Here is a 20,853-nt window from a genome sequence, read left to right as displayed (position 1 = left end):
ATCATCACAACCCCTGCACTGAGGCAGCCACCCTCGCTCTCTCTGCTCTGAGAGACAAAGAGCAGAGACAACAATTTGACAAAGACAAGGATGGCATCATCCCAACAAAGGAACTTGGAACTGTCATGAGGTCCCTGGGTCAGAACCCAACAGAAGTCCAACAGCAAGATCTGATCAATGAGGTGGGTGCTGATGGTAATGGCACCATTGACTAACCAGAATTTTTTACTATGTTGGCTAGAAAAATAAAAGATAAAATAAAAGATACAGACAGTGAAGAAGAAATTCATGAGGCACTCCCAGTCTTTGACAAGTATGGCACTGGTTACATCAGTGTAGCAAAACTACCTCATGTCACAACAAACCTGGCAGAAGAAGTCAATGAAATGATCAGAGAACCAGATATTGATGGAGATGGACAAGTCGACTATGAAGAATTCATATAGAGGATGACTGCAAAATGAAGACCTACTTTCAACTCCTTTTTCCGTCTCTGGAAGAATCCAATTGAATATTTTACTTATCTCTTGCAAGAAAAAAAATTCACTTACTCATTCTGTTTCTCTACAGCAAAACTGAATGTCAAAGCTACCTTAGGTCCACACACACAAAATCTGCACGTATTGGTTGGTGGTCCTATCCTTTAAAGATCAAGCTGCCATCAGTTTTACATATAAATACTTGTACTACCCTAATGATCAAGAAGCATTTAGTGGACTCCTTGCAGTTCTGTTTGCTCATGATTAATATACTGTCTGGGCTGACCAGTTTTTCTTGCATGTTGCCTGATAATTGAGCACTGTCAGTCATTTGTGTTAAAAAAGATAAGGGTGGCTGGGTGGCTCAGTGTGTTAAGCCTCTGCCTTCCACTCAGGTCATGATCTCAGGGTTCTGGGATCCAATCAGGCTCTCTGCTCAGCACGGAGCTTGCTTCCCCCACCCCTCTGCCTGCCTACTTGTGATCTCTCTCTGTCAAATAAATAAATAAAATCTTTTTTAAAAAATGACAAATGAAAAAAAATTGAAAATCTATTCAAATGGATTCTAGTTCAATTTGTTAGTATAAATTGCCAGGGCTGGTTTACTGAAAACAAACATTTGAAATTGGTTTACTTCAAAATGTTGTGCAGGAAAATGGGTGAAGGATTAACTGTCTAGACATAGCCCCACTTAGCAGAATGGTCCTCTTGTACTTCCGTGTGTCCCGACCTATGGTGATGATGGCACTCATCCTGGTGGCATGCTGCATGTGTTGGCTTAGCATTGTCCTTGTTGTACTAGAGAAAAATAGGTGTCAGGATGTCACCATTCACACAAAGTTTTAAAAAGGAAGGGACCATCTTCGGACTCTGTTTTTAAAACCCTTCTGAACCATGACTTGGAGACAGCAGAATAGGCTGTGGTTGTGGACTCTATACAACCATCAACATTGTTGTTCAAGAAATTTACAATTATATCTATTCCAAGTTGTAAATGCTAGCCTTTTTTTCCAATAAAAAGACCATTAACTTAAAAAAAAAATCTAGAGAGAGGAAAAACCTGGAAAACAAACAAACAAACACAAACAGAAGTTCCTTCCCCCTTGCAAAAAAATTCTCATACTCTCAAGGTAGGATTCTATACCCAGCAAAAATATCCATCAAGTATGAGGGATGAGTAATGACCTCTTCAGACAAGCAGGAACTCCGAAAATATATGTCCTACACACTCTTTCTGTACTCTTTTTTTTTTTTTAATCAATGTGTGTGTTGCTTTGGAAAACATTTTTAATATTTTTAAAATAAGTTCCACATACTTAACCAGTGGGAAACAGAACATTTAAGGTCTCCATGTTGCTACCAAATTCTATTCATCCCACTGTATTGCAATTTTCATTTGCTCTTTTGAGTCCCTCTTTAAGCTATGAGTCCTCTGAGGGCAGGGTCATCTTCCCTCTGAGCATAGCCCGGTCCCTGGCATTTGGTATTGTGGCAAAGAGGTGATGTAGTCATTAAACCCATTCCATTGTCCTCCTCAGCATACAGATGATCTATATTTTCCATATTTTCATTGTTAAGTTGGAGCCAGGTGACTTCATTCTGGCCATGGAGTGTAAGTGAAACTCATTTATGTCATTTCTAGGACTGGTACATGAAAATCTCCAAGCTCTCTTCTGCCTCTCCTCTTTGTAGCAAACTTGGAGGTCTTGTGTTAAAACTGGGGGAAATCACAGATAGAAGGCTTAGACCCTGAACAGGTGCATGAACAGCCCTTTCCAACACACACACCGTCATCCCACTGCTCACACACTTTGGACTGTGAGTTGAGCGAGAAATAAGCCTTCATTTAATTAATCCCCTGAGATTTAGGGGTTGTTTATTGTAGCAGTTAGCATATACAGACTAAGGTAGATAGGAACTCAATAATAAAGGGATTTCCTTTAAGTCTCCTAGCAACAACTTGGCTGGGAGGCTAAGTCTCCAGGAAAACACAGTAAACACTGTTTCCTTCCAACTCATGTTCTCCCCAAAAACAACTGATTTCCTTAGATTGTTCCTAATGGCAATTGTTATTTGATTTGGAGAGTTTAGAGAGCATTGTTATCGAGGATAACAAATACAGAACATGTATGGCTATCTTGGCACCCCAGCATGTTTCCTGTGGGATGTACATCCTTCAACCAGCTCAATTTATTTATTCATGATTCTTCTAAAACACTTGTTTATAAATCACCTGCTACATGCTAGGCCTGTATGAATGGGCAAAGATAAAGAACTGTCCTGATGAGTCCAGTCAAGGAAAGAAGATGTGAACAGCCTTCTAACCACAGCAGCAAGCAAAACAGGCCAAGGGCCCCCGACAAGAAGATCATGGTAAGGGCCACTGGACTGAGGTGGATCTCTTCTGCATCCTAGTCATCCTGTAAAAATGAGCAAGTCCCTGGCCCTTCCTGGCCCCAATTCCTCCTCCATAAGTAGCCAGTTTAGACTAATCTAAGGATGGCAATACACAACCTGTGAGTTGCACCCTAACAGGAACCACATGTTAGTCACAGCACTCTCTCTCTCAGGCGTGTGGATATGGCCTCAGAATGGTGTCCAACACAGAACTCTGGTCCACTCCTAACCAGCGAAGCCTACTAGCCATCCCTGAACAAGGAGTTTTCTAGGTACCCATCAAGCTTCTCTGTAACAAAAGTCAGAAACCAGAAGAAGGTCCCAGAGGGATCCACCTGAGCTCAGAATGGGCTCAGACTAAAGGCTTTGCAGAAAAGCCACACTAGCCAAGACACTTTCAGCGACAGCTTAGTGGGGATGGGGGAGTCCCACGTTTCTCCAGAGCATAGCAGTTAAGAACACAGACTTGGGAACTAGCCTGCCCGGGCTTGAACCCTGATTCCTCTTATCAACTGTCAAAGCTTGGGCAAGTTATTTATGCTTTCTGTGCCTCAGTTTACTCAACTGCTGATTTAAAGATTAAATGGGCTAATATTCATAAAACATTTGGGACAGTGGCTAGTGCATATAGCTGTTATGTAATGTTTGTTAATTATCTACAGAGCATCGTGGTGCTTCTTCACCCCAGGGTATGGTGAGAGGGCTGTGAGAAGGCTGGGAGCTGGAGGTTCTGCTTAAGTGATTAAGTGAGGGGTTCCTAGCCCAGATTAGTAAGACCAGACTGGGGGTTCCAGGCCTCATCCTGGTATCCCAAATCCTCTCTGATCTCTAGACGGAGAGATCCTGAATCTCCCCACATGGCCTTGTTCCAGGCCCAGAACTGGAATTGGATGCAAGTGACCTCCCAGCCTTGAGATCTTGGACAAAGTACACAACAGTACCCCCAGGCCCTGTGCTGTGGCCTACACCAAAAGAAGAGCTCATACCAAAGGAGTTAAATTTATTCCCACTAGGGATGGAAGGCAATCTCCCCCCTGAAATCTTGGCTCCTTGGGCTTCCCTTGCTCCACCCTCAACAACGTGCAGGATATGAATTTGCTGAGGCATCGCTACTCCCTACTTCCTTCGTCATCTTAGTTCCCTCATTTTAAAAAATATTTTGCCTTGATGATCATTTCTCAACACCTCCTCAGCCCAGAAGCCTCCAAAGTCCCTACCAGGTCAGCTCTCCCCCTGCAGCAGCTCCCCACCAGGAGGATAAAGGTCTCCCCTGCCAGGAGGATGAAAGTCTCCATGGCAGCCATCTCCCTCTTCCTCATCCTCCTCATCACCTGCACCCTGGGGAGAAAGCCTGAACTGTCCTCACGTGAGTGCAACACTTTGTCTTCCTTCCAACCTGGTCCCCCTGGGGAAAGAAGTAGGAGTAAGGTTGCTAGGGATATAAGGAGGAGGGGTTCTAGAAGGAGGTCTGGGGTCTTCTGAAACTGGTTTCATCCTCACCTTCCAGGACCAGCCCCCCTTCCCTCCAAGGCCATAGAGTGAGGCCTGTCTCACTACTCCTTCAGTTCATCTCTCTCTGCCATTAAGTAAAAGTGGCCCACCCCATTTGGGGGACATTATCCCCAGGGAGGTAGAGGAGGATCTGGGGGAGACCCTTAAGGCCACTTGTCTGCTTGCCTCTTGAGATGGGGGCCACCTGGTTCCAGAGTCATCCCCACCCAACAAGAGCAGCCTCAGTTAGGTGTGGGCCTAGGGGAACCATGACAGTGGGGGTCCCACCTGGGCCACCCTTTCCCCAGCTTATTACTTGGCCTGAGCTGCCTTCTTACACAACCAAAACTATGTCTCACCCTTCAATTTTACCCCGTCTCCTTTTCAGAAACCAGGAAGAAACAGAGGAGGTTATGGAAATAAATCTGGTCTAACGTTAATGGGAATCTGGGCAGTTTGATTTGCCTCTCTGAGAAGGCATTTGGAGCTTAGAGGGAGAGGGTGAGAGTGGCCTCAGGGACCAGCGGACCCCTTAACCCATTCTTCGGGGAGGAAAGATGCTAACTGGGTGAAAGGACAGGCCTTGCCCTCCCACCCACACAGGGGGCCATCCCTGGTGACCGCAGAGGCCACTGCTCCAACACTCCAGGTTGGTCACAGAACGTGCAAACCTCCATCACTCCACTCCATGACCACAGTGCCTCCTTTTCTCCAGGGCCCTTGGTTGGAAATGCCCTTCCTGCTATCTCCATAAGTCAGGACTGAATGTGTGACTGTCCCCCTCCCGCACCTCCTAGAAGAGCCATGAAATTCCAGAATCAGAAAATAACGGGAAAGTTCACCTAATCCAGAGATGTTCAACATTTTTTAGACAGTGGAACATTTCTTCAAGCAAAATCTTACTCAGAAATTTAGTATGTAAAACAGCAAAAAGAGCCAAAGGGATACTATCCCCAAAACTTTACTCTTAAGTGCATCAGTATCTCTGAAACAGACCCCAAAGACCCCAGACCTTCAGGGAGTAAAACCCCTCGGTGTAGAAACCACCAATCCAGTCCAGCAGCCTCATCGACTGATGAGGAAACTAACCAGGGAATAAAGTTGCCATTGGCACAAAGCCAGCAAAAGTGAGGGGAGGTTGGGACCTGGGTGTCCTGACTCCCTGTCCTTGGGCCTTTGTGTCAGCTTCCTTCCCTCTTTGCAGGACAGGGGTTCAGTGGGGACACAGGCAGGAGCAGATTGGAAGGGCTGGGTTTGCTCTCCCAACTGGCATGTGTCCCTGTCCCCCATGGACATTTCTTCCAAATATTCCTCCTGTGTGGAGCGTCTGTGCGAGCCTGCCCCACAGGAGCGGTGTGTGGTCCCTGCGAAGATCTGGGTTTTGCTAAGCTTCAGTCTGGAACTGAAGGTCACCAGCCAGTCTCTCTAGGAGCGGTGGAAGAGCAGGAAGGAAGGTGGTTGCTGAGGCAGGAGGAGGGAAAGAGGAACGAATCTGCACAATCCCATGTCCGAGTTTAGTGGGGCCACCTCCTCCTTCCTTCCCTCTTCCACCCTGTGTTGTGCCGAAGCAGCGACAGGTCTGACCTCTGACAACGAGCCCAGGCCCAGCTTCCCTCCCTGCTTTCTCCTCAGGAGGACCTTACCACCCGGCCGAGTGCTGCATCAGCTACATAGCCCAGGCAGTCCCACGTCACCGGATCACAGATTACTATGAGACCAGCAGTCAGTGCTCCAAGCCTGGAGTTGTGTAAGTAGAACCCCCACACCCCTCTGGGAGACAGGGAGCCTGCAAGGTGGGAGGGGGGAGGGAGGGAGGACGCAGAATGGAGACTCCCCAGATCGCCTCTCAGGGGCAGCAGCAGGCAGCGGAGGGGCAACCTGGGGGCTTTCTGGCTTGGCTGAGCCTGCAGGAAGCCAGGAGGAAGCCATGGATGGGGAGGCAGCAGGGGCGGGGAAGGGAAGGCAGGAGGGCACTTCTAGGGGCAAGGGGAGCACGGAGACTCGGTGGGTCCGGGGGTCCCCAGGGGCTGGAGAGCAGGTTTCAGAGAGGAGACTGGTCTTGAGCGGCCTCTAGCAAAGGAAGGAGCAACAGCCTGGGGGGGTGAGGTGTTTTCTAGGGAGGGCAGACCCGCTTTCACTTCCCAGCTGCTGGATGCCCCGTTGGCAACACTTCCCCCTTCTGTTTCACAGCTTCATCACCAAAAAAGGCCATTCCATATGTGCCAACCCCAGGGACGACTGGGTCCAGGACTACATCAAGGACCTGGAGGAGAAATGAGTGACCCGGAAGTAGTGGAGGAGGACACAGCTGGCCATCTTAAAGAGAAGAGGCCATGGCTCCCCTCTCAGCTCCAACCCCTAGCCCCAGCTGCCTCTCGGGAGCTGCCTTGCCATGAATTAAAGACCTTGAATTCACACCCTCCTCGCCCTTGCTCAATTCTATGGAACCGACTCATTGGAGCCCAGCCAGGGTGGTACCCACAGCATCAGGCTTCGCTCTGCAGAAGTGAGGTCTGCGCTGAATGCAAAACACAGGTCAGGCCTGAGATGGGGGTGGCCGGAAGCTGAGGCCACCTTTATACAAATTATCATGATGGTAACAAATACCATTGTCTTAGCACTTTCTATCCTCCTGTCTGCTAAGTAGCCTATGTGTATTACCTTATATGGATATTACCTTATATAATATGTGTATTATCTTATATAAGCGACACAAGTGTAAAGCTAAGAGCTATCACCTGATTTTTCAGGTAAATCTTCATAAAGCCTTCTTCATGGCAGCCAGTCTTCAAATTCCTTCATTTTGTCCTGCTCCCAAGGCTCTCGTTCCCAGCCATCTGGGGTAAGAATGATTTGGGGACATATGTTAATCCAACCCTTCCCCTCCACTTACATACATCAGGTTGTACTGTATTGTTAGAGCCATTTTTGTGTCTTCCACAAGGCCTAACAGAAAGCCTGGCCTATAGCAGGTGCTCAGGAAATGGATGGATGGATGGATGGGATGGATGGGATGGGGCAGGAATCAAGAGGAGGCTGTGCTCCATGAATAACACCCAGCTGCCCCCAAAGTCTCTCATACCCATCTTCAGAATTCCAGGGGCAGCTCTGTGTACTCGGAATAAGAGCAAGCCCAGGGTAGGCACTCTGGCCATGCTTCCCTGGCCACCGGCCTTCCAAGACCAGGGCCAAGAGGAGGCTTGTATGCTAAAGGTACAACCAAGCTTCTCCAGACCTCCTTGCTTTCATAAACAGCACCCAAGGGAGTATCCCCCAGACATACCCTCCCTACCCTCATAAAAAGCCACAGCTTTACCACCACTAACTGAACTTGAATCAAGCAGGACTAAATGCATTATACAACTTTTCCCTAGTTATGAGCAGTCATGCGAAACAGGAAGCCCCATAAGGCTCTCAAACTGGCCCTGCCTCCCTCTACTCTCATTTACTGAAACAATCCCCACTCAGCTTGCAGTCCATCAACAGCAAAAACTCCTGGATCTTCCATCTCTTCTCTGAATCTGCCTTCAACCCCAGGAATGGGGTCCTGAGGCAGTGTGAAGAGAGAAGATGCTAAGGGACAGGTCAGCCCTGGTTAAGGCCAGGACTCAGAAGCTTGAAGTCTGGGACACAGAGGCAGGTTGTCAGGTGCATGATGTTGGAGCGCCCTCTGCTGGCCATCATTGGTCACAGAGGCGGGGTGGGTGAACGCTTATCGCAGGTAGGCAGGAGGGATGACCAGCTAGACCTAAAACTGGTTCAGAGTCCAAGGTCCAAAGAGTTAAAAAAAAAAAAAATCAACAAACAAGCCAAACACGTCAGCAATAAACGACGATCCAAGGATTAACACATTGTTTTTCTCTATGTATTAGTAACATAATCTGTAACAGGAACAAGCATGAGCTCCATCAGGTGTCCTTAGACTGGGGACGGGGGACATGGTTTTCGGAGGCCTAAACCCTACCCCTTGCCCCAGTCTGTGCACTCTCTAATCCTGCTTTATGGTCACCTTCCCAATGACGGATCCCCTGGGGGAACTGGGGTGGTTCCGCCCTCCCCCCTCCCCCAAAACAAAGATGGGTGGTAAGTAAGGTAGGGAAATCACACGGATCCGATTTTCAGAACTGCCTGCCTCCCATCTGTGTGACCTGGGAGAATTTCTTTAACTTCTCCAGGCCTCGGGGGCCTCATTTTTAAAACAGTAATAATCTCTGCTTCACTACTGCGAGGATTAAATAAAAGACGGCATACACCGTGGCCGACACCCAGCACACACGAACTACACGCGCCCTTTCTCCAATCCTCTCCTTCCGCTGAAGTTACTAATTCAACCGTGCCAGGCCCCGCCCCCTCTTTCAGCAAACACCGAGGGAGGCACGGCCTCTCTCCCTCACCGGCTCTGAAGCAGTCAGAGTCCAGAGAGCCGTGAAGTCAGACTGGACGACCAGCCTTTCTCCTGAAGCTGAAGGGCCCCCCTGAGAGGATGAAGGTCTCGGGGGCTGCCCTCTTTCTCCTCATCCTCATCCTCACCGCTCCTGCTGTGCACGGCCAGTCAAGTGAGTCCACCTGTTCTTGTAGGGCAGGAATGAGAGAGGGACACAGGGCAGCAAGCAGTGAGGTGATGCCAAGAGCCCTGTCAGGTCCCTGTCATCAGCCACAGGGCCTCCCCCCTCCCACAGGCACACCTGCTGTTCACAAACTCTTCCCTTCACAAGCAGAGCTGGGCTGGGGTTCAGACTCCCGCTGCGGTCATCGGGTCATCGCGTAGTTTCAGGAAGCTGGGTCAAGGTCACGTCAGGGGTCCCAAGGATGGAGAACAGGAATGATCCTTTGGGGGAGCCAAGGAAGTAACCGAAGAGATAATAAATGGGAGCAATGAAAGGAGAGCCAGACAGGTGGACGAGAATAGCAGCAGATGCTCTGGGAGAGCGGGAGGAAAGGTGTTGGGGAGGCGGCTGTGCCCAGGAGTGGGGACTCTGAAACTAGATACCCCTTTGTTGCAGAGTCTGGCACAGATTTCTGGGACTATCATGGCAGCCAAAAGAAGGCCCAATGGGATGCCCAGGTGTACAGTGAGAGGATTTCATGGCCTCTATCCTTATTCCTCAGCCCAGGTCTGGGGAATGGGCATAAAGTCCACAGAAAAAGTACACATAGAAAAAAGGAAAAGCCCATAGAAAAGAGGAAAAGGGGATGGGGTGGTTTGGAGCCATGGGAGGCTTAGGACCTATGGAAAACAAGGTTTGTCTAGCCCACTTTCTACCCCGACTCAACCACCATTTATGAAAGAGACCACATCCCACCTTCTGGCGCCCCAGCCCTTCTTTTCTCCCTGAGGCTACCCTGGGCACGTGGTCTGGCCGGACTCTGCCTGTATGAGCCCTCAGGGGAGCAAGGGTCACACACACCATGGAATCTGCTCACACACTCTCAAAATGCCCCTGAACTCTGTAAACTTGGCTTTGAGTACGGGGGTCATGGACATCACTATGAGCACGGCTGCAGCTGGTGGGTGGCAGGAGGCAAGCATGCCCTTAGGGAAGGTCAAACAGACCACTGCAATGGGTTCAGTTTTTTCAAAAAAAGAAAATGGACCACCCAAAGCATGAATGGGCCAAATGGTATCTCTCGACACTCCAGTTTTGGCCACCGGCTGGAAGCAAGGGGTCAGGCTGCAAAGGGTTTTGCACTCTGCGGTTTTGGGGGCTGGGGGAGGTCTCTGCCTGCCATCCTCTGTGATATCCCGAACTGATGAGTAGCCAGAACTCAAGGGAAACACACTCCTACCAACCAACTGAGGCCAGCATCCTGTCAGCATCAAAGAGAGGCAGGAAAGTGGCATTTCCAGGCGAGAAGAATGGTCATTCCTACCATCTGCTCTTAATTATAACAAACACTTGCCAGCTTTTCTATGCGCTATGCTCTGAATTGAGGGTTTTACCAGCATTTTCTCTACTAACCCTCACCCAGATCTTATGATATAAGCATCTTTTTACCCTCGTTTCATAGATGAGGAGACCTGGAGAGATAAAACCTACCCATGATCCAAATCATTTAGTCAAGATCCTATTCAAGATGTCTGACCCGAAGCCTAAATTCAAACACTTTTCTTCCCGCCCTAACTTCTCTGGCTCATTGCTCATCTCACCTTCCTCTCCCTGACGTCAGCCCCTCTAATACCTCTGGATAGAGTCCACACTCCCCTCCCACAGCTCAGGTGTGCTGGTCATCCCCCACCCCAATTTCATCTCTCTTTTTTTTATTATTATGTATTTGAGAGAGAGAGCACGCGTGAGTCAGAGTGGGGAAGGGCAGAAGGAAAGGGAAAAGCAGGCTATCCACTGAGCAGGGAGCCTGACTGATGGGCTCCATCCAGGACTCTGGGATCTTGACCTGAGCCAATGGCAGACACTTAACCGACTGAGCCACCCAGGCGCCCCAATTTCATCTCTTATGTCTTTCTTCTCACATTGCATTCCAGCCATCTGCAACTGCTCAGTGCTCCCCCCACAGCTTCCCCCACCTTTGGACCTTCATACCGTTCTTTCTTCCAGACCCCACAACCCCTTTGTCTGTCTCAGTCCTGCTCAGCCTTTGAGAATCAAGCCAGGCCCCGCGTGCTATGGGACTTCTTCTGCAGCTACCCAGGCTGGGTTAGGTGTCCCTCATTCTGTTTCCAAAGCACCTTGTGCCAAATTCTGTTCTATCACAGGCCACGTTCACGGTAGCATTTACCTCTTTACTTTCCCTTTTCACCCTGAGTAGACTGGGAGATACTCAAGAGTTGTGACTGTGGCTTCCTCATGATTTTTGTTTTTTTTTTTTTTTTTTTTTTTTCCCCCCCGAGAGCTTGGCATATAATAGGAGCCCGATACATGTTTGCCAAACCAAGCCCTGGTTCACCAGCAAAGGTGAATAACCAAGGCATTTGCACTCATTGAAGGTCAGTTCAGAGGCTGGAGGTTCTACGTGTGTGTCCTTCCCCCCCACCACACACACACACTTTTTTCACTTTCTCTGTTACCCATCAAGCTATCATCAGCCCCTGCGAACAGACGGCTTAGCCATCGGAGGTGTGGAACGCAAGGGATGGGAGGTGAAGGTAGGCAACCATGGGCTCCCTTTACACATGCTTGGCTCAGCTTTCAATGTGATTCCCTCAGAAAGTCCTGCGTCGTTGAACAGTTCTCACACCTGCTGCCTGAAGCATCATGAGAAAGTAATGCCAAGGAAAATGGTGGTGGGATACAGAAGGGCCCTCAACTGCTACCTGCCGGCAATCATGTAAGCATTCCCTGCGGACACTTCCGTGGAGGGGAAAGGGGAACCTGGGGCAGGAAGGAGATGCGCAGAGCCAGGAGAGAAGAGCCATGAGAGAAGGAGCAGAGTCGTGATTCAGGACTCGGGCTTTGAATCTCACAGGCAGGCCTGGATTTAATTCTTGACTTTGCCACTTAGAGCTGTGTGAGCCAATAAATGGCAGCCATCTTGGCTGAGCGGGGAACAGGCTGAAACAGGGATGATGAGGTCTAGAACCCAGACAGGGAGGCCTTCTGAGGGAACTCAGGTCGGGGAGGCCCGGAAAGGCCGTGAAGAATAGGAGACGAGCCCCACGCGAGCTAGGAATGGGGGAGCATGGATTAGCCCCCCCACACCCCACTCTGTGACCACTGACCGTCTACCTCTGCCTCCACAGCTTTGTCACCAAGAAGAACCGAGAGATCTGTGCCAACCCCCAAGACAAATGGGTCCAAGAGTACATCAAGGATCCCAATATCCCTGTGCTGCCTCCCAGGAACTAGGCCCAGGCTAGAAGTGTTGGGCCATAGGAAGGCCACAACACCACAGCTCTCCACGACCATCAGGCCTCGGTGGGAGTCCAGGTTCTGTAAAGAAAGGGGCAGGCCTGTGAAAATGCATCATCTGGGGTGGGGGCCGGCGTGTGGTCTGAATGAGAAGCTAATTAAATGTACTTTAAACATGTTCTCAATCTCTGGAGGAAATGCCAAAGTTAAGGGAGACGGGGAGAAATGCATTCTTAATACATTAAACAGAAATACGTATTTCACATCCTTCTCGTTCTTTCGTCACCTCACCTCACCCCTCCACACCAGCCATCCCAGATAATTATGCTCAGTTTCCAACCATCCGGAACCTCTCTGGCCTCTGACTCATTAAAACCCACACAGAATTCTTGACTTTCCCTGTCCATCCATTAGATCTCTTCTTCTTTTCTTTTAAAACACAGCGCTTTTTTTTTTTTTAAAGCAGGTCAGAGTGGGAAACTTCACATGCTAATAGTTTTTGCCCTTGTCGCAGAGGTTTGGCTAGATCCCCCAGTATGCGGATATGTGGTCTTCCCCAGGCAGGGCCAGACCGGAGAGGGAAGTAGGGATCTCAGCTCCCGGCTGAGCCACTGGCATGTGTCACACAGCCTGTCTCCAGGGCTTACCCAGGCTGCAGGACTTGTCAGGGGCTTCATTCCTTCTTGAGGACAAATAACGTTGCACTGTGTGTATGCACCACATCACCCCTTCCTCCATCAGTGGGTGTCTCGGTATCCATGCCCCTTTCCTTCACATTAGCCAGAGTTAGTGGATCTTGGTTTCTGTTACATGCGCCCCAAGCACTTTCACTTATGTGGTTATCAATCTCCAGCCAGGGGTTCAGAGGCAGGTAAGGGTCCGAGGCTCTGACCTACGTGCTTCCTGCCTTCATCCCTCACAGAGAGCCTGTGTTAGAACCTCCTGGAAGCTCCTGCTCCTTGATCTAGGGATTTCTCTCCACCTATCTTGCTGCTGGAGCTGAGGAGTTAATAGCTGATTATGAGTAGAAGCCTCCCTCTAGTAGCTCACAGCCCAGGGAGGCCAGAATCACTAACAAATACAACGCAGTCAGGCCCAGGCCTTTGTTTCCAGAGGCCAAAGTGGACATGGAGGGGTGGCAGGGCTTAGCCCGACACAGGAGCCAGGACAAGTTCAGCTTGTACACCCAAGGCAGCAGGAAGTTTCGAAGTCCTGAGCCAGCACCAGGGTCAAAGTCAGGGAACCAGAGTTCATAGCCTAAATGACAGGATGGGGATGGGGTTGAAAACAGGAAGCACAGGCCAGGGCCAGGATCCTGACAAGCTGGAAAGGAAATGTTTATTCTCTCTCTTTCTCTCTCTCTCTCTCTCTACCTCTGGGTCCATCAGAGTTCAGAGGTGAGATGTCAGTCTGAAAACCTAATTGAAAGTCTATATTCAAAGTCAAAGTCCCATCTTAGCGCATCCTATAAAGCTTGCCAGAAACTCCTAACAGTTCAGCACTGGAAGTACTTTCCTTCGGAGCACTCCATTGTTTTTAAAGAGGGCTATTCCTAGTCTTTTCAAGGTACACGGATGCCTGGCTCTAAACACACACACACAAACACAGAGGACCCCCTCACTGGGGACACACAACGATCTGCCAGCTCTGACCATCCTAAAGCAAAGACCTCACCCACCTAAACCAACCAGCTCACATGACTGTCAGCCTTGTGGGATGGATGTGGTTGATGGGGGGGTGGGGGAGGGGGTGGAAAATGAGGCCTGGAATAGGGGGTCGCTTTCACTGCTATGTCAGAGAAAGGCCTTTGCCTCAGGACAGGTGACAACCACACACAGCAACATGGGGAGACCAGTGGGTGGGACAGGAAAGCATGAACATGAGGAAGCAATTCTGGGTAGTACAAAGAGAATTCAAATGCGGTAAGAGGCCTGGCCACATTCCCCTCTCTGTGCATTCATTCACTGCCCCATGAGGATTTGGACCAGATGATGGATGTCCTGAGGCCAGCTTCGGTGGGCCAGTAAGAAATGCTATTTGGCTCCAGAGCAGCCTTTGAAAATAAGCTGGGTGAACAGGACTTCTCCCCACAAGAGGGGACATACGTCGAAGCGCGTGTGTGAGTGACTAGTGGAGAGTCATCAGCAGCCTGAACTAGGATTAGCAGGACAGGGTTGATGCAATGGTTTAAAAGCATTGGCTCGGGGCGCCTGGGTGGCTCAGTGGTTTAAGCCGCTGCCTTCAGCTCAGGTCATGATCTCAGGGTCCTGGGATCGAGTCCCGCATCGGGCTCTCTGCTCGGCAGGGAGCCTGCTTCCCTCTCACTCTCTCTGCCTGCCTCTCTGCTTACTTGTGATCTCTCTCTGTCAAATAAATAAATAAAATCTTTAAAAAAAAAAAAAATAAAAGCATTGGCTCCAAATTCAGAAAGACAAAATCTAGGCTCAAATCCCAACTCTGCCATTTACTGGAAGACCTTCAGTCCAGAGGTTAGCCTCAGTTTTGACATTTATAAAATAGGTCAAATAACAGGACCTACCTCTGGACGTGGAGAGGATTAGGAGAATGCTTAGCACAGAGTAAGTGCTCAGTAGATGAGCCTTATTATTCCATCATCTGACTTTCCTTTAAGACCGTAGGACGTGGAACAGAAATGAGCTTTCTCTCATTAAAGGGAACCACAGTTCAGAGAAGGAAGAGCGACTTGCCCAAGGCCGCACTACGAGATATTGGCAGACCTGGCATTAAGAGCTGGGGGCTATTGACTCAGGTCATGATCCCAGGATCATGGGATCGAATCCCTCATGGGGCTCCCTGCTCAGTGGGGAGCCTCCTTCCTCCTCTCTCTCTGCCTGCCACTCCTCTTGCTTGTGCTCTCTCCGACAAAAAAATAAATAAAATCTTTAAAAAAAAAAAAAAAGAACTGGGGGCTATATTTTTTTTAAAGATTTATTTGTTTGACAGAGATTACAAATAGGCAGAGAGGCAGGCAGAGAGAGAAAGAGGAGGAAGCAGGCTCCCCGCTAAGCAGAGCGCCCGATGCGGGGCTCAATCTCAGGACCCTGGGATCATGACCCGAGCTGAAGGCAGAGGCTTTAACCCGCTGAGCCACCCAGGCGCCCCTGGGGGCTATATTTTAAACAGAAGAAGCTTCTGGTCTCCACGAAGCTGAGGATTGTGTGAGTAAGGGGAAAACTAGATCCACTCCACAAAGACAGCAATAGCTCAAGACCTGAGAGCCTCCTTTTCCATGATCTGGGACCTGGAGACCCTGACCTCCATGTGGCTATCCTGTGATTGCTGCCAAGAAGTTTTGAGGAAACAACGGGCAGATGCAGGGAGGGATGGTGCATCTCTCCGGAGGCTGGTGTTTACCAGTGATGGCCTTTTCCTCTTTGAGCCAAGTTTCCTCATCTGCAAAATGGAGATGACCCCTTACAAAGCTGTTGTGACGATCCCCAGCTACAGGGTCTGGCACAAGCACTATAATAAAATGGAGAATGTTACTCTCTTAACAGCCAGAGCAAGAACTCTTTTCATGGAGGAAACAACCTCTGGTAAGGAAATGTGTCAGTAACCTCAGTTAAGACAGGAAAGTCCCCCAGGACAGGACTACAGACTGGGGCCAAGACCAGCGGGAGGGGTGAACCAAGAGGAGGGACTGTGTTGCCTTTGAGAGCCAGAAAAGAGTTGGGGAGAGCGGTTGGGGAAGCAGCTGGGGCCAGTGAACAGTGGGCCCTTCTTCCTCCCTGAAGCCCTCAAGAGCCCATCAGTTATGCAGCTCCCAGAATACTTGATGTAAATGATTTGGGGGGAAGCGAGAAGGGGGATCACTCCCTGGTGAGGTTCACATGGACGTGAGACAGGGCCAGCGCCCCAGGACAAGGAATTAGAGATTGAGAAATGTGAAGTCAGTCCTTGGAAAGTCACAGAAGTCTTGCAGAAATTTTGGATTGCCCCAGGCAGTAGAAGTGGGGGTGGGGTGGGGTAGTGAAAGGACTCTGAGCAGTTCTCAAGATCCACGGATGTGCCCAGGGTGGCTCCGTCAGACTGGGTGGTGAGGAAAGGCCTCGCCAAGGAGGTGACGTGCAACCTGATGCCTCAATGCTGATCACATCAGCAATGAAGTTTTCCGGGCAGGCGGCACGGCCAGTGCCACGTAGTGGGCAGGAACCAGCTGGGGGACCGGGAGCAGTGCGGCTGGAGCATATGGCCAGGACAGCGGCATGAGCAACCAGGAAGGCGAGAGCAGGACAGGGTACTTTGGGAGCCAGAGTAAGGGGAGCGTGATTTATGTCAGGGGAGGTGAGAAGCCATTAGGGATGGTGTTAAGCAGCCACAGAGCATCGCCTGATCCATCTGTTTAAAGAAACCTGGCCAGGGGCACCTGGGTGGCTCAGTGGGTTAAAGCCTCTGCTTTCGGCTCAGGTCATGATCTCAGGGTCCTGGGATCGAGCCCAAATTGGGCTCTCTGCTCAGCAGGAAGCCTGCTTCCCTCTCTCTCTCTGCCTGCCTCTCTGCCTACTTGTGATCTCTGTCAAATAAATAAATTTAAAAATCTTTAAAAAAAATAAAAAATAAAGAAACCTGGCTGCTCTGCAGACAGGGGTTCCTGGAGGCAAGGGAGACCTGTCTGGACAACCCCGCAGCAATCCAGGCCACAGATGATGGTGGCTGGGGCCAGGGAGGAAGTGGTGAAGGTAAAGGAAAAGGAGCAGATTAGGGAAATGCTTAGGGGGCAGAACCAAAAAGAAATACTGAGAAAGATTTGGGCTTGAGCAGGTAGGTGGATGTTGGCACAAGTTCTAGAAATGGGAAAGTCTGGGGGGCAAGCAAGTCAGGGAATGGAATCAGGATAGGGACATGACAATTTTGAAATACTTGTTAGGCATCTATGGAGCCATCCTGGGCAGGGAGTTGGTTGAGAGTCTGGAATGCCAGAGAAAACTCAAGCTGGAGATGTAAAGCCATGGGACCAGACAGGGTCAGGTAGGAAGGTGATGAGCAGTGGGTTCTGGGATCCCTTTGGAGATAGATCAGAGCAGGAGCCACACAGAAATGGGAGGGAGGAGAAGCCAGGAGGGCAGCATGAGATCCAAGACAGTGTGGCGACCTGCCAGCCAAAAAAATAATTCAAGAAAGAGGGAGGAATCAAACATGATGAATGCAGGGGCGCCTGGGTGGCTCAGTGGGTTAAAGCCTCTGCCTTCAGCTCGGGTCATGATCCCAGGGTCCTCGGATCGAGCCCCACATCGGGTTCTCTGCTCGGCGGGGAAACTGCTTCCTCCTCTCTCTCTCTCTCTCTCTCTGCCTGCCTCTCTGCCTACTTGAAATCTCTGTCTGTCAAATAAATAAATAAAAAAATTTTAAAAAAAAAAAAACATGATGAATGCAGCCAGACGTAAAAGAAGAACAGAGAAATGGCCATTGGATTTGACCCATGAACGTCCAGTGACCGGGACTAGCACAGACAGAAGTCCAACCGAAAGAGAACAGGGCTACAGAAGTAGGGACCAGGACCCTACTTGGATAATTCTTCTAACAGCTCTTTTGTGAAGGGAAACAGAACTTAGGGTTGGAACCAGAAGCAGGAATGGGCTCAAGGGAGGATTTTTTTTTTTTTTTTTAATGTAAGAATTTAGAGCGTGTCTATGTGTGAATGTGCAAAGTATTCAACCTCGGGGCTCCTGGGTGGTTCAGTGGGTTCAGTGGGACCTTCGGCTCAGGTCATGTTCCCAGGATCCTGGGATTGAGCCCCGCATCGGGCTGGCTCTCTGCTCACCAGGGAGCCTGCTTTCCTTCCTCTCTCTCTGCCTGCCTCTCTGTCTACTTGTGATCTCTGTCTGTCAAATAAATAATAAATAAAATCTTTTAAAAAGTATTGAACCTCTCTGAGCTTCACTTTCCTGTTCTATAAAACAGAGACCAAAATAAACACCTACAATTGCAGGTTATTAGGAAAATCGCACCGGTTACCATATGCCAAGTGTCCAGTCCTGTGCCTGGTTCATAGCAGAGTCAGCACTTAGGGCTCCCGTGTCAGAGAAAGAATGCTTGCACGCAGCATGTTCTCACTGGTAAGGGAAAGAGAATGGTTCGCAGTTCCCACATTGCCCCTTATAGCAGAGGAGTAGCTGGGGGGGAGGACCAAGTCATAAAGGGCTGTTTGTGAGCACAGTTGCTTTCATCCTAAGCACACACTCAGAACTTCCCTCCCTCTCCCCCTATGTTCTTCCCAAAAAGGAGCCTTCCCTGCCAGACTCTATAACATGGCGCTTCTCATCTGAACCACAGAACACAGCTGATCTGAGGGACTATTTTCTCATTCCTCCCAAGGGTGATGCAGCGCCAGCAGCAACCTAGATGCAAAGGAGAGAAGTTAATCCATTATGCAGTGCATGTCTTTGAACTCAGTTTTAAAAGGCTGCCTTGGAGGCAGGGACCACCACTCTGAATTCACTCTTTGCACCTAGTAGGTTTCACTAAATGTCTATGCATTAAATTCACACAAATGCCTCGGGCTGGCTGGGCAGAAGGTATGTCAGGAGTCCATGTGAGGAACGCTTTAGGCTGTGAGTCAGGGCATCAGGTCAGGAAGTGCCACCATGGAGACAGCATGTCAAGCTGGGCCCTGGAGGGTGAGGGTTTGCAGCCACTGCAACACTGGTCTAGTCTGACTTGATCTTGGGAAAATTAGTGGGCAGTGCCACCCAGTGGTTAAGAACCACAATGACCAGACCCTGTGATTCCTTCAAGGGCTCACACACATGGTCTGGCCCGACAAGCAAGACTGGCTTGTGCATGATGCATGAACCCAGCTGCTGAGATGGCTCTTCCTGGTGCCCACACCTTCCCATCTCCCTGATTTCTCCCCTTGTGCAGGGAGCAGAGGTTCTCGGCCCCCACGAATGTACGACAGATAAAGATCCTACTCTCACAGAGCTTACAGGTTTGTGGGGAGAAAGAGAGACCATACACGAATATTCACAACATCGGGCAGTGAAAAATTCTACAAGAACAAAGCAGAGCAAAAGTAACAGTGAGGAGTGCAAATGGAAACTTTGTACTATTAGAAACTTCGTTTAGTAAACGTGTCACCTTGGGTTCCGCTTCCAGCCTAGAGAACTGCACACCAAACACATCTAATAAACGGGATACCACATTCTACAAATAAAAGCTATAAAAGTCAGACAAAATGTTTACAATTCAGTTGTGAGCACAAGAGACTGTGCAGGTGTTGGAGGTTAAAAACTGAAGTTGGCAACAGGCGTGGAGTGAGTTCCTAATTTCTGTGGTTTGGGTTTGAGGTCGAGTGCCGGGATCACCATGAAAACCTTTGCAGAAAAACCATTGATTGACCCCTTCAGGCCAGGCTCAAACATCAAAGATAGTAGAGTTTGTCGGGAAGGCTTATACACAGAGGTCAGAAGCAACCTATGGTGACCTTCCCTCATTATAATACTAAAATCCTCAATAGTTTTTTGTTTAAGTGTGGAGCCCAATGCAGGACTTGAACTTACCAACCTGAGATCAAGACCTAAGCTGAGATTAAGAGTGGGGTGCTTAACAGACTGAGTCACCCAAGCATCCCAGTTTGTCTATTTGTTTGTTTGTTTGTTTGTTTTATTAAGGACCTGGACGTTTGGAGAAATGGGGGTGTGGCAAAGCTGAAAAGCAACTTTATGCTGCTCCCTTGGGAACTTCGTGTCTATTAGGAAAAAAGCCAGGGGGCAGATGAACCAGACCTGACTGTCAGGCTCTCCTCTACTGCTCCCGAGCCTAGCATTTTTGCAATGGTGAAGTGGGTATTGGGGAGGAGGTAGAGAAATTCCCCTGGGTGTAGAGGATATTACACCCTGGGAGACTAACTCAGAGTACCAAACATGCATGCATGGAAATGCAGAACGGACTGCTCACAGACATTTCCCTGGCAAAGGGATTACTGCTGGAAGACAGGCTTCCAAGTTTTAGTCTCTGGACATTTTTGAGGTATTTTCCTATTTTCCTCTCCTCTTCCCTTTCTTCATTCAGGCAGACTAGCCACACCACACGGCTCATTCCATCCGTCTCAGGGGAGACATGACACAAGGCAGTGACTAAACTATGAGTCTCTTTGGCTCTGTGTTCTAAAAGCCTAAGCAAGCCCTCTGCAGAAAGGATAAAAGAGGATTCAAAGTGATCTTTTTTAATGTCTTCACCAGAGTTATGAAGGACTGTGGATTTCTTCCCAGCCAAAGAGAGTCCTGGTTTGGTCTGAAGGGATGGGCACTCCAGCAGCATGCCAGGAAGCAGGAAGACCCCAAGAGAAAGGGCTATGGACAATGTCCAGGCAGGTGGACCACAGCAGCCCTGGGGAAGTTCTCCGTGTCCTCAAATGTAACCCCATACCTTCAGCATGCCGTCAGACCTACAGACCATACTAACTCTGGGTAGGAAGGCTCAGCAGTAATCTGTGGGGACAGATCATCATATAGGATCTCCAAACACCCAGGTGCACCCCAGAAAGGCTGAGGTTAAAGCTTCCCACCGGGCCAGCAAAAGAGCAGGATACAAAGATGCATCAAATTAAGTTACAGAAGTAAAATTTTCTTTCTTATGAACCTCGGTTTGTAGACGTCCATTCCAGCTACAACTCTGGGTACTTCTGCATTAATTGAATCTGTTATAATGATTCGGATCTT

General features: G+C 49.3%; 2 protein-coding genes and 1 pseudogene across 3 annotated transcripts; all 3 read left to right on the top strand.

Moving 5' to 3' along the window:
- The first annotated feature begins 80 nt into the window (after positions 1-80).
- Positions 81-464, top strand: LOC123929720 (annotated as a pseudogene).
- Positions 465-4,028: 3,564 nt separating this feature from the next.
- Positions 4,029-6,789, top strand: LOC123929714 (C-C motif chemokine 14-like). Its single transcript, XM_045985703.1, has 3 exons — positions 4,029-4,242; positions 6,000-6,114; positions 6,558-6,789. The coding sequence occupies exons 1-3, from the start codon at positions 4,044-4,046 to the stop codon at positions 6,643-6,645; spliced, it is 402 nt and encodes a 133-aa protein (XP_045841659.1). The 5' UTR covers positions 4,029-4,043; the 3' UTR covers positions 6,646-6,789.
- Positions 6,790-8,754: 1,965 nt separating this feature from the next.
- Positions 8,755-12,435, top strand: CCL16 (C-C motif chemokine ligand 16). 2 transcript variants are annotated; one of them, XM_045985705.1, is made up of 4 exons: positions 8,755-8,923; positions 9,371-9,439; positions 11,531-11,651; positions 12,064-12,435. In XM_045985705.1, exons 1-4 carry the CDS (start codon positions 8,851-8,853, stop codon positions 12,167-12,169), a joined length of 369 nt encoding a protein of 122 aa, XP_045841661.1. In that variant the 5' UTR covers positions 8,755-8,850; the 3' UTR covers positions 12,170-12,435. The 2 variants fall into 2 exon arrangements, with proteins under 2 accessions (XP_045841661.1, XP_045841662.1); XM_045985706.1 differs by lacking the exon at positions 9,371-9,439 and having other exon boundaries at positions 8,761-8,923.
- The last annotated feature ends 8,418 nt before the right edge of the window (positions 12,436-20,853 follow it).

This window comes from Meles meles, chromosome 18 (genome assembly GCF_922984935.1).
Source record: "Meles meles chromosome 18, mMelMel3.1 paternal haplotype, whole genome shotgun sequence".
Taxonomy (NCBI): Eukaryota; Metazoa; Chordata; class Mammalia; order Carnivora; family Mustelidae; genus Meles; species Meles meles.
This window is presented reverse-complemented; position numbering and strand designations above follow the sequence as displayed.

Excerpts from the sequence above, each read along its gene's own strand:
- LOC123929714 (XM_045985703.1), top strand. The coding sequence starts at position 4,044 with ATGATCATTTCTCAACACCTCCTCAGCCCAGAAGCCTCCAAAGTCCCT. Across the intron at positions 4,243-5,999 it reads AAAGCCTGAACTGTCCTCAC|GAGGACCTTACCACCCGGCC; the intron begins GTGAGTGCAACA and ends CTTTCTCCTCAG. Across the intron at positions 6,115-6,557 it reads TGCTCCAAGCCTGGAGTTGT|CTTCATCACCAAAAAAGGCC; the intron begins GTAAGTAGAACC and ends TCTGTTTCACAG.
- CCL16 (XM_045985705.1), top strand. The coding sequence starts at position 8,851 with ATGAAGGTCTCGGGGGCTGCCCTCTTTCTCCTCATCCTCATCCTCACC. Across the intron at positions 8,924-9,370 it reads TGCTGTGCACGGCCAGTCAA|AGTCTGGCACAGATTTCTGG; the intron begins GTGAGTCCACCT and ends CCTTTGTTGCAG. Across the intron at positions 11,652-12,063 it reads TGCTACCTGCCGGCAATCAT|CTTTGTCACCAAGAAGAACC; the intron begins GTAAGCATTCCC and ends CTGCCTCCACAG.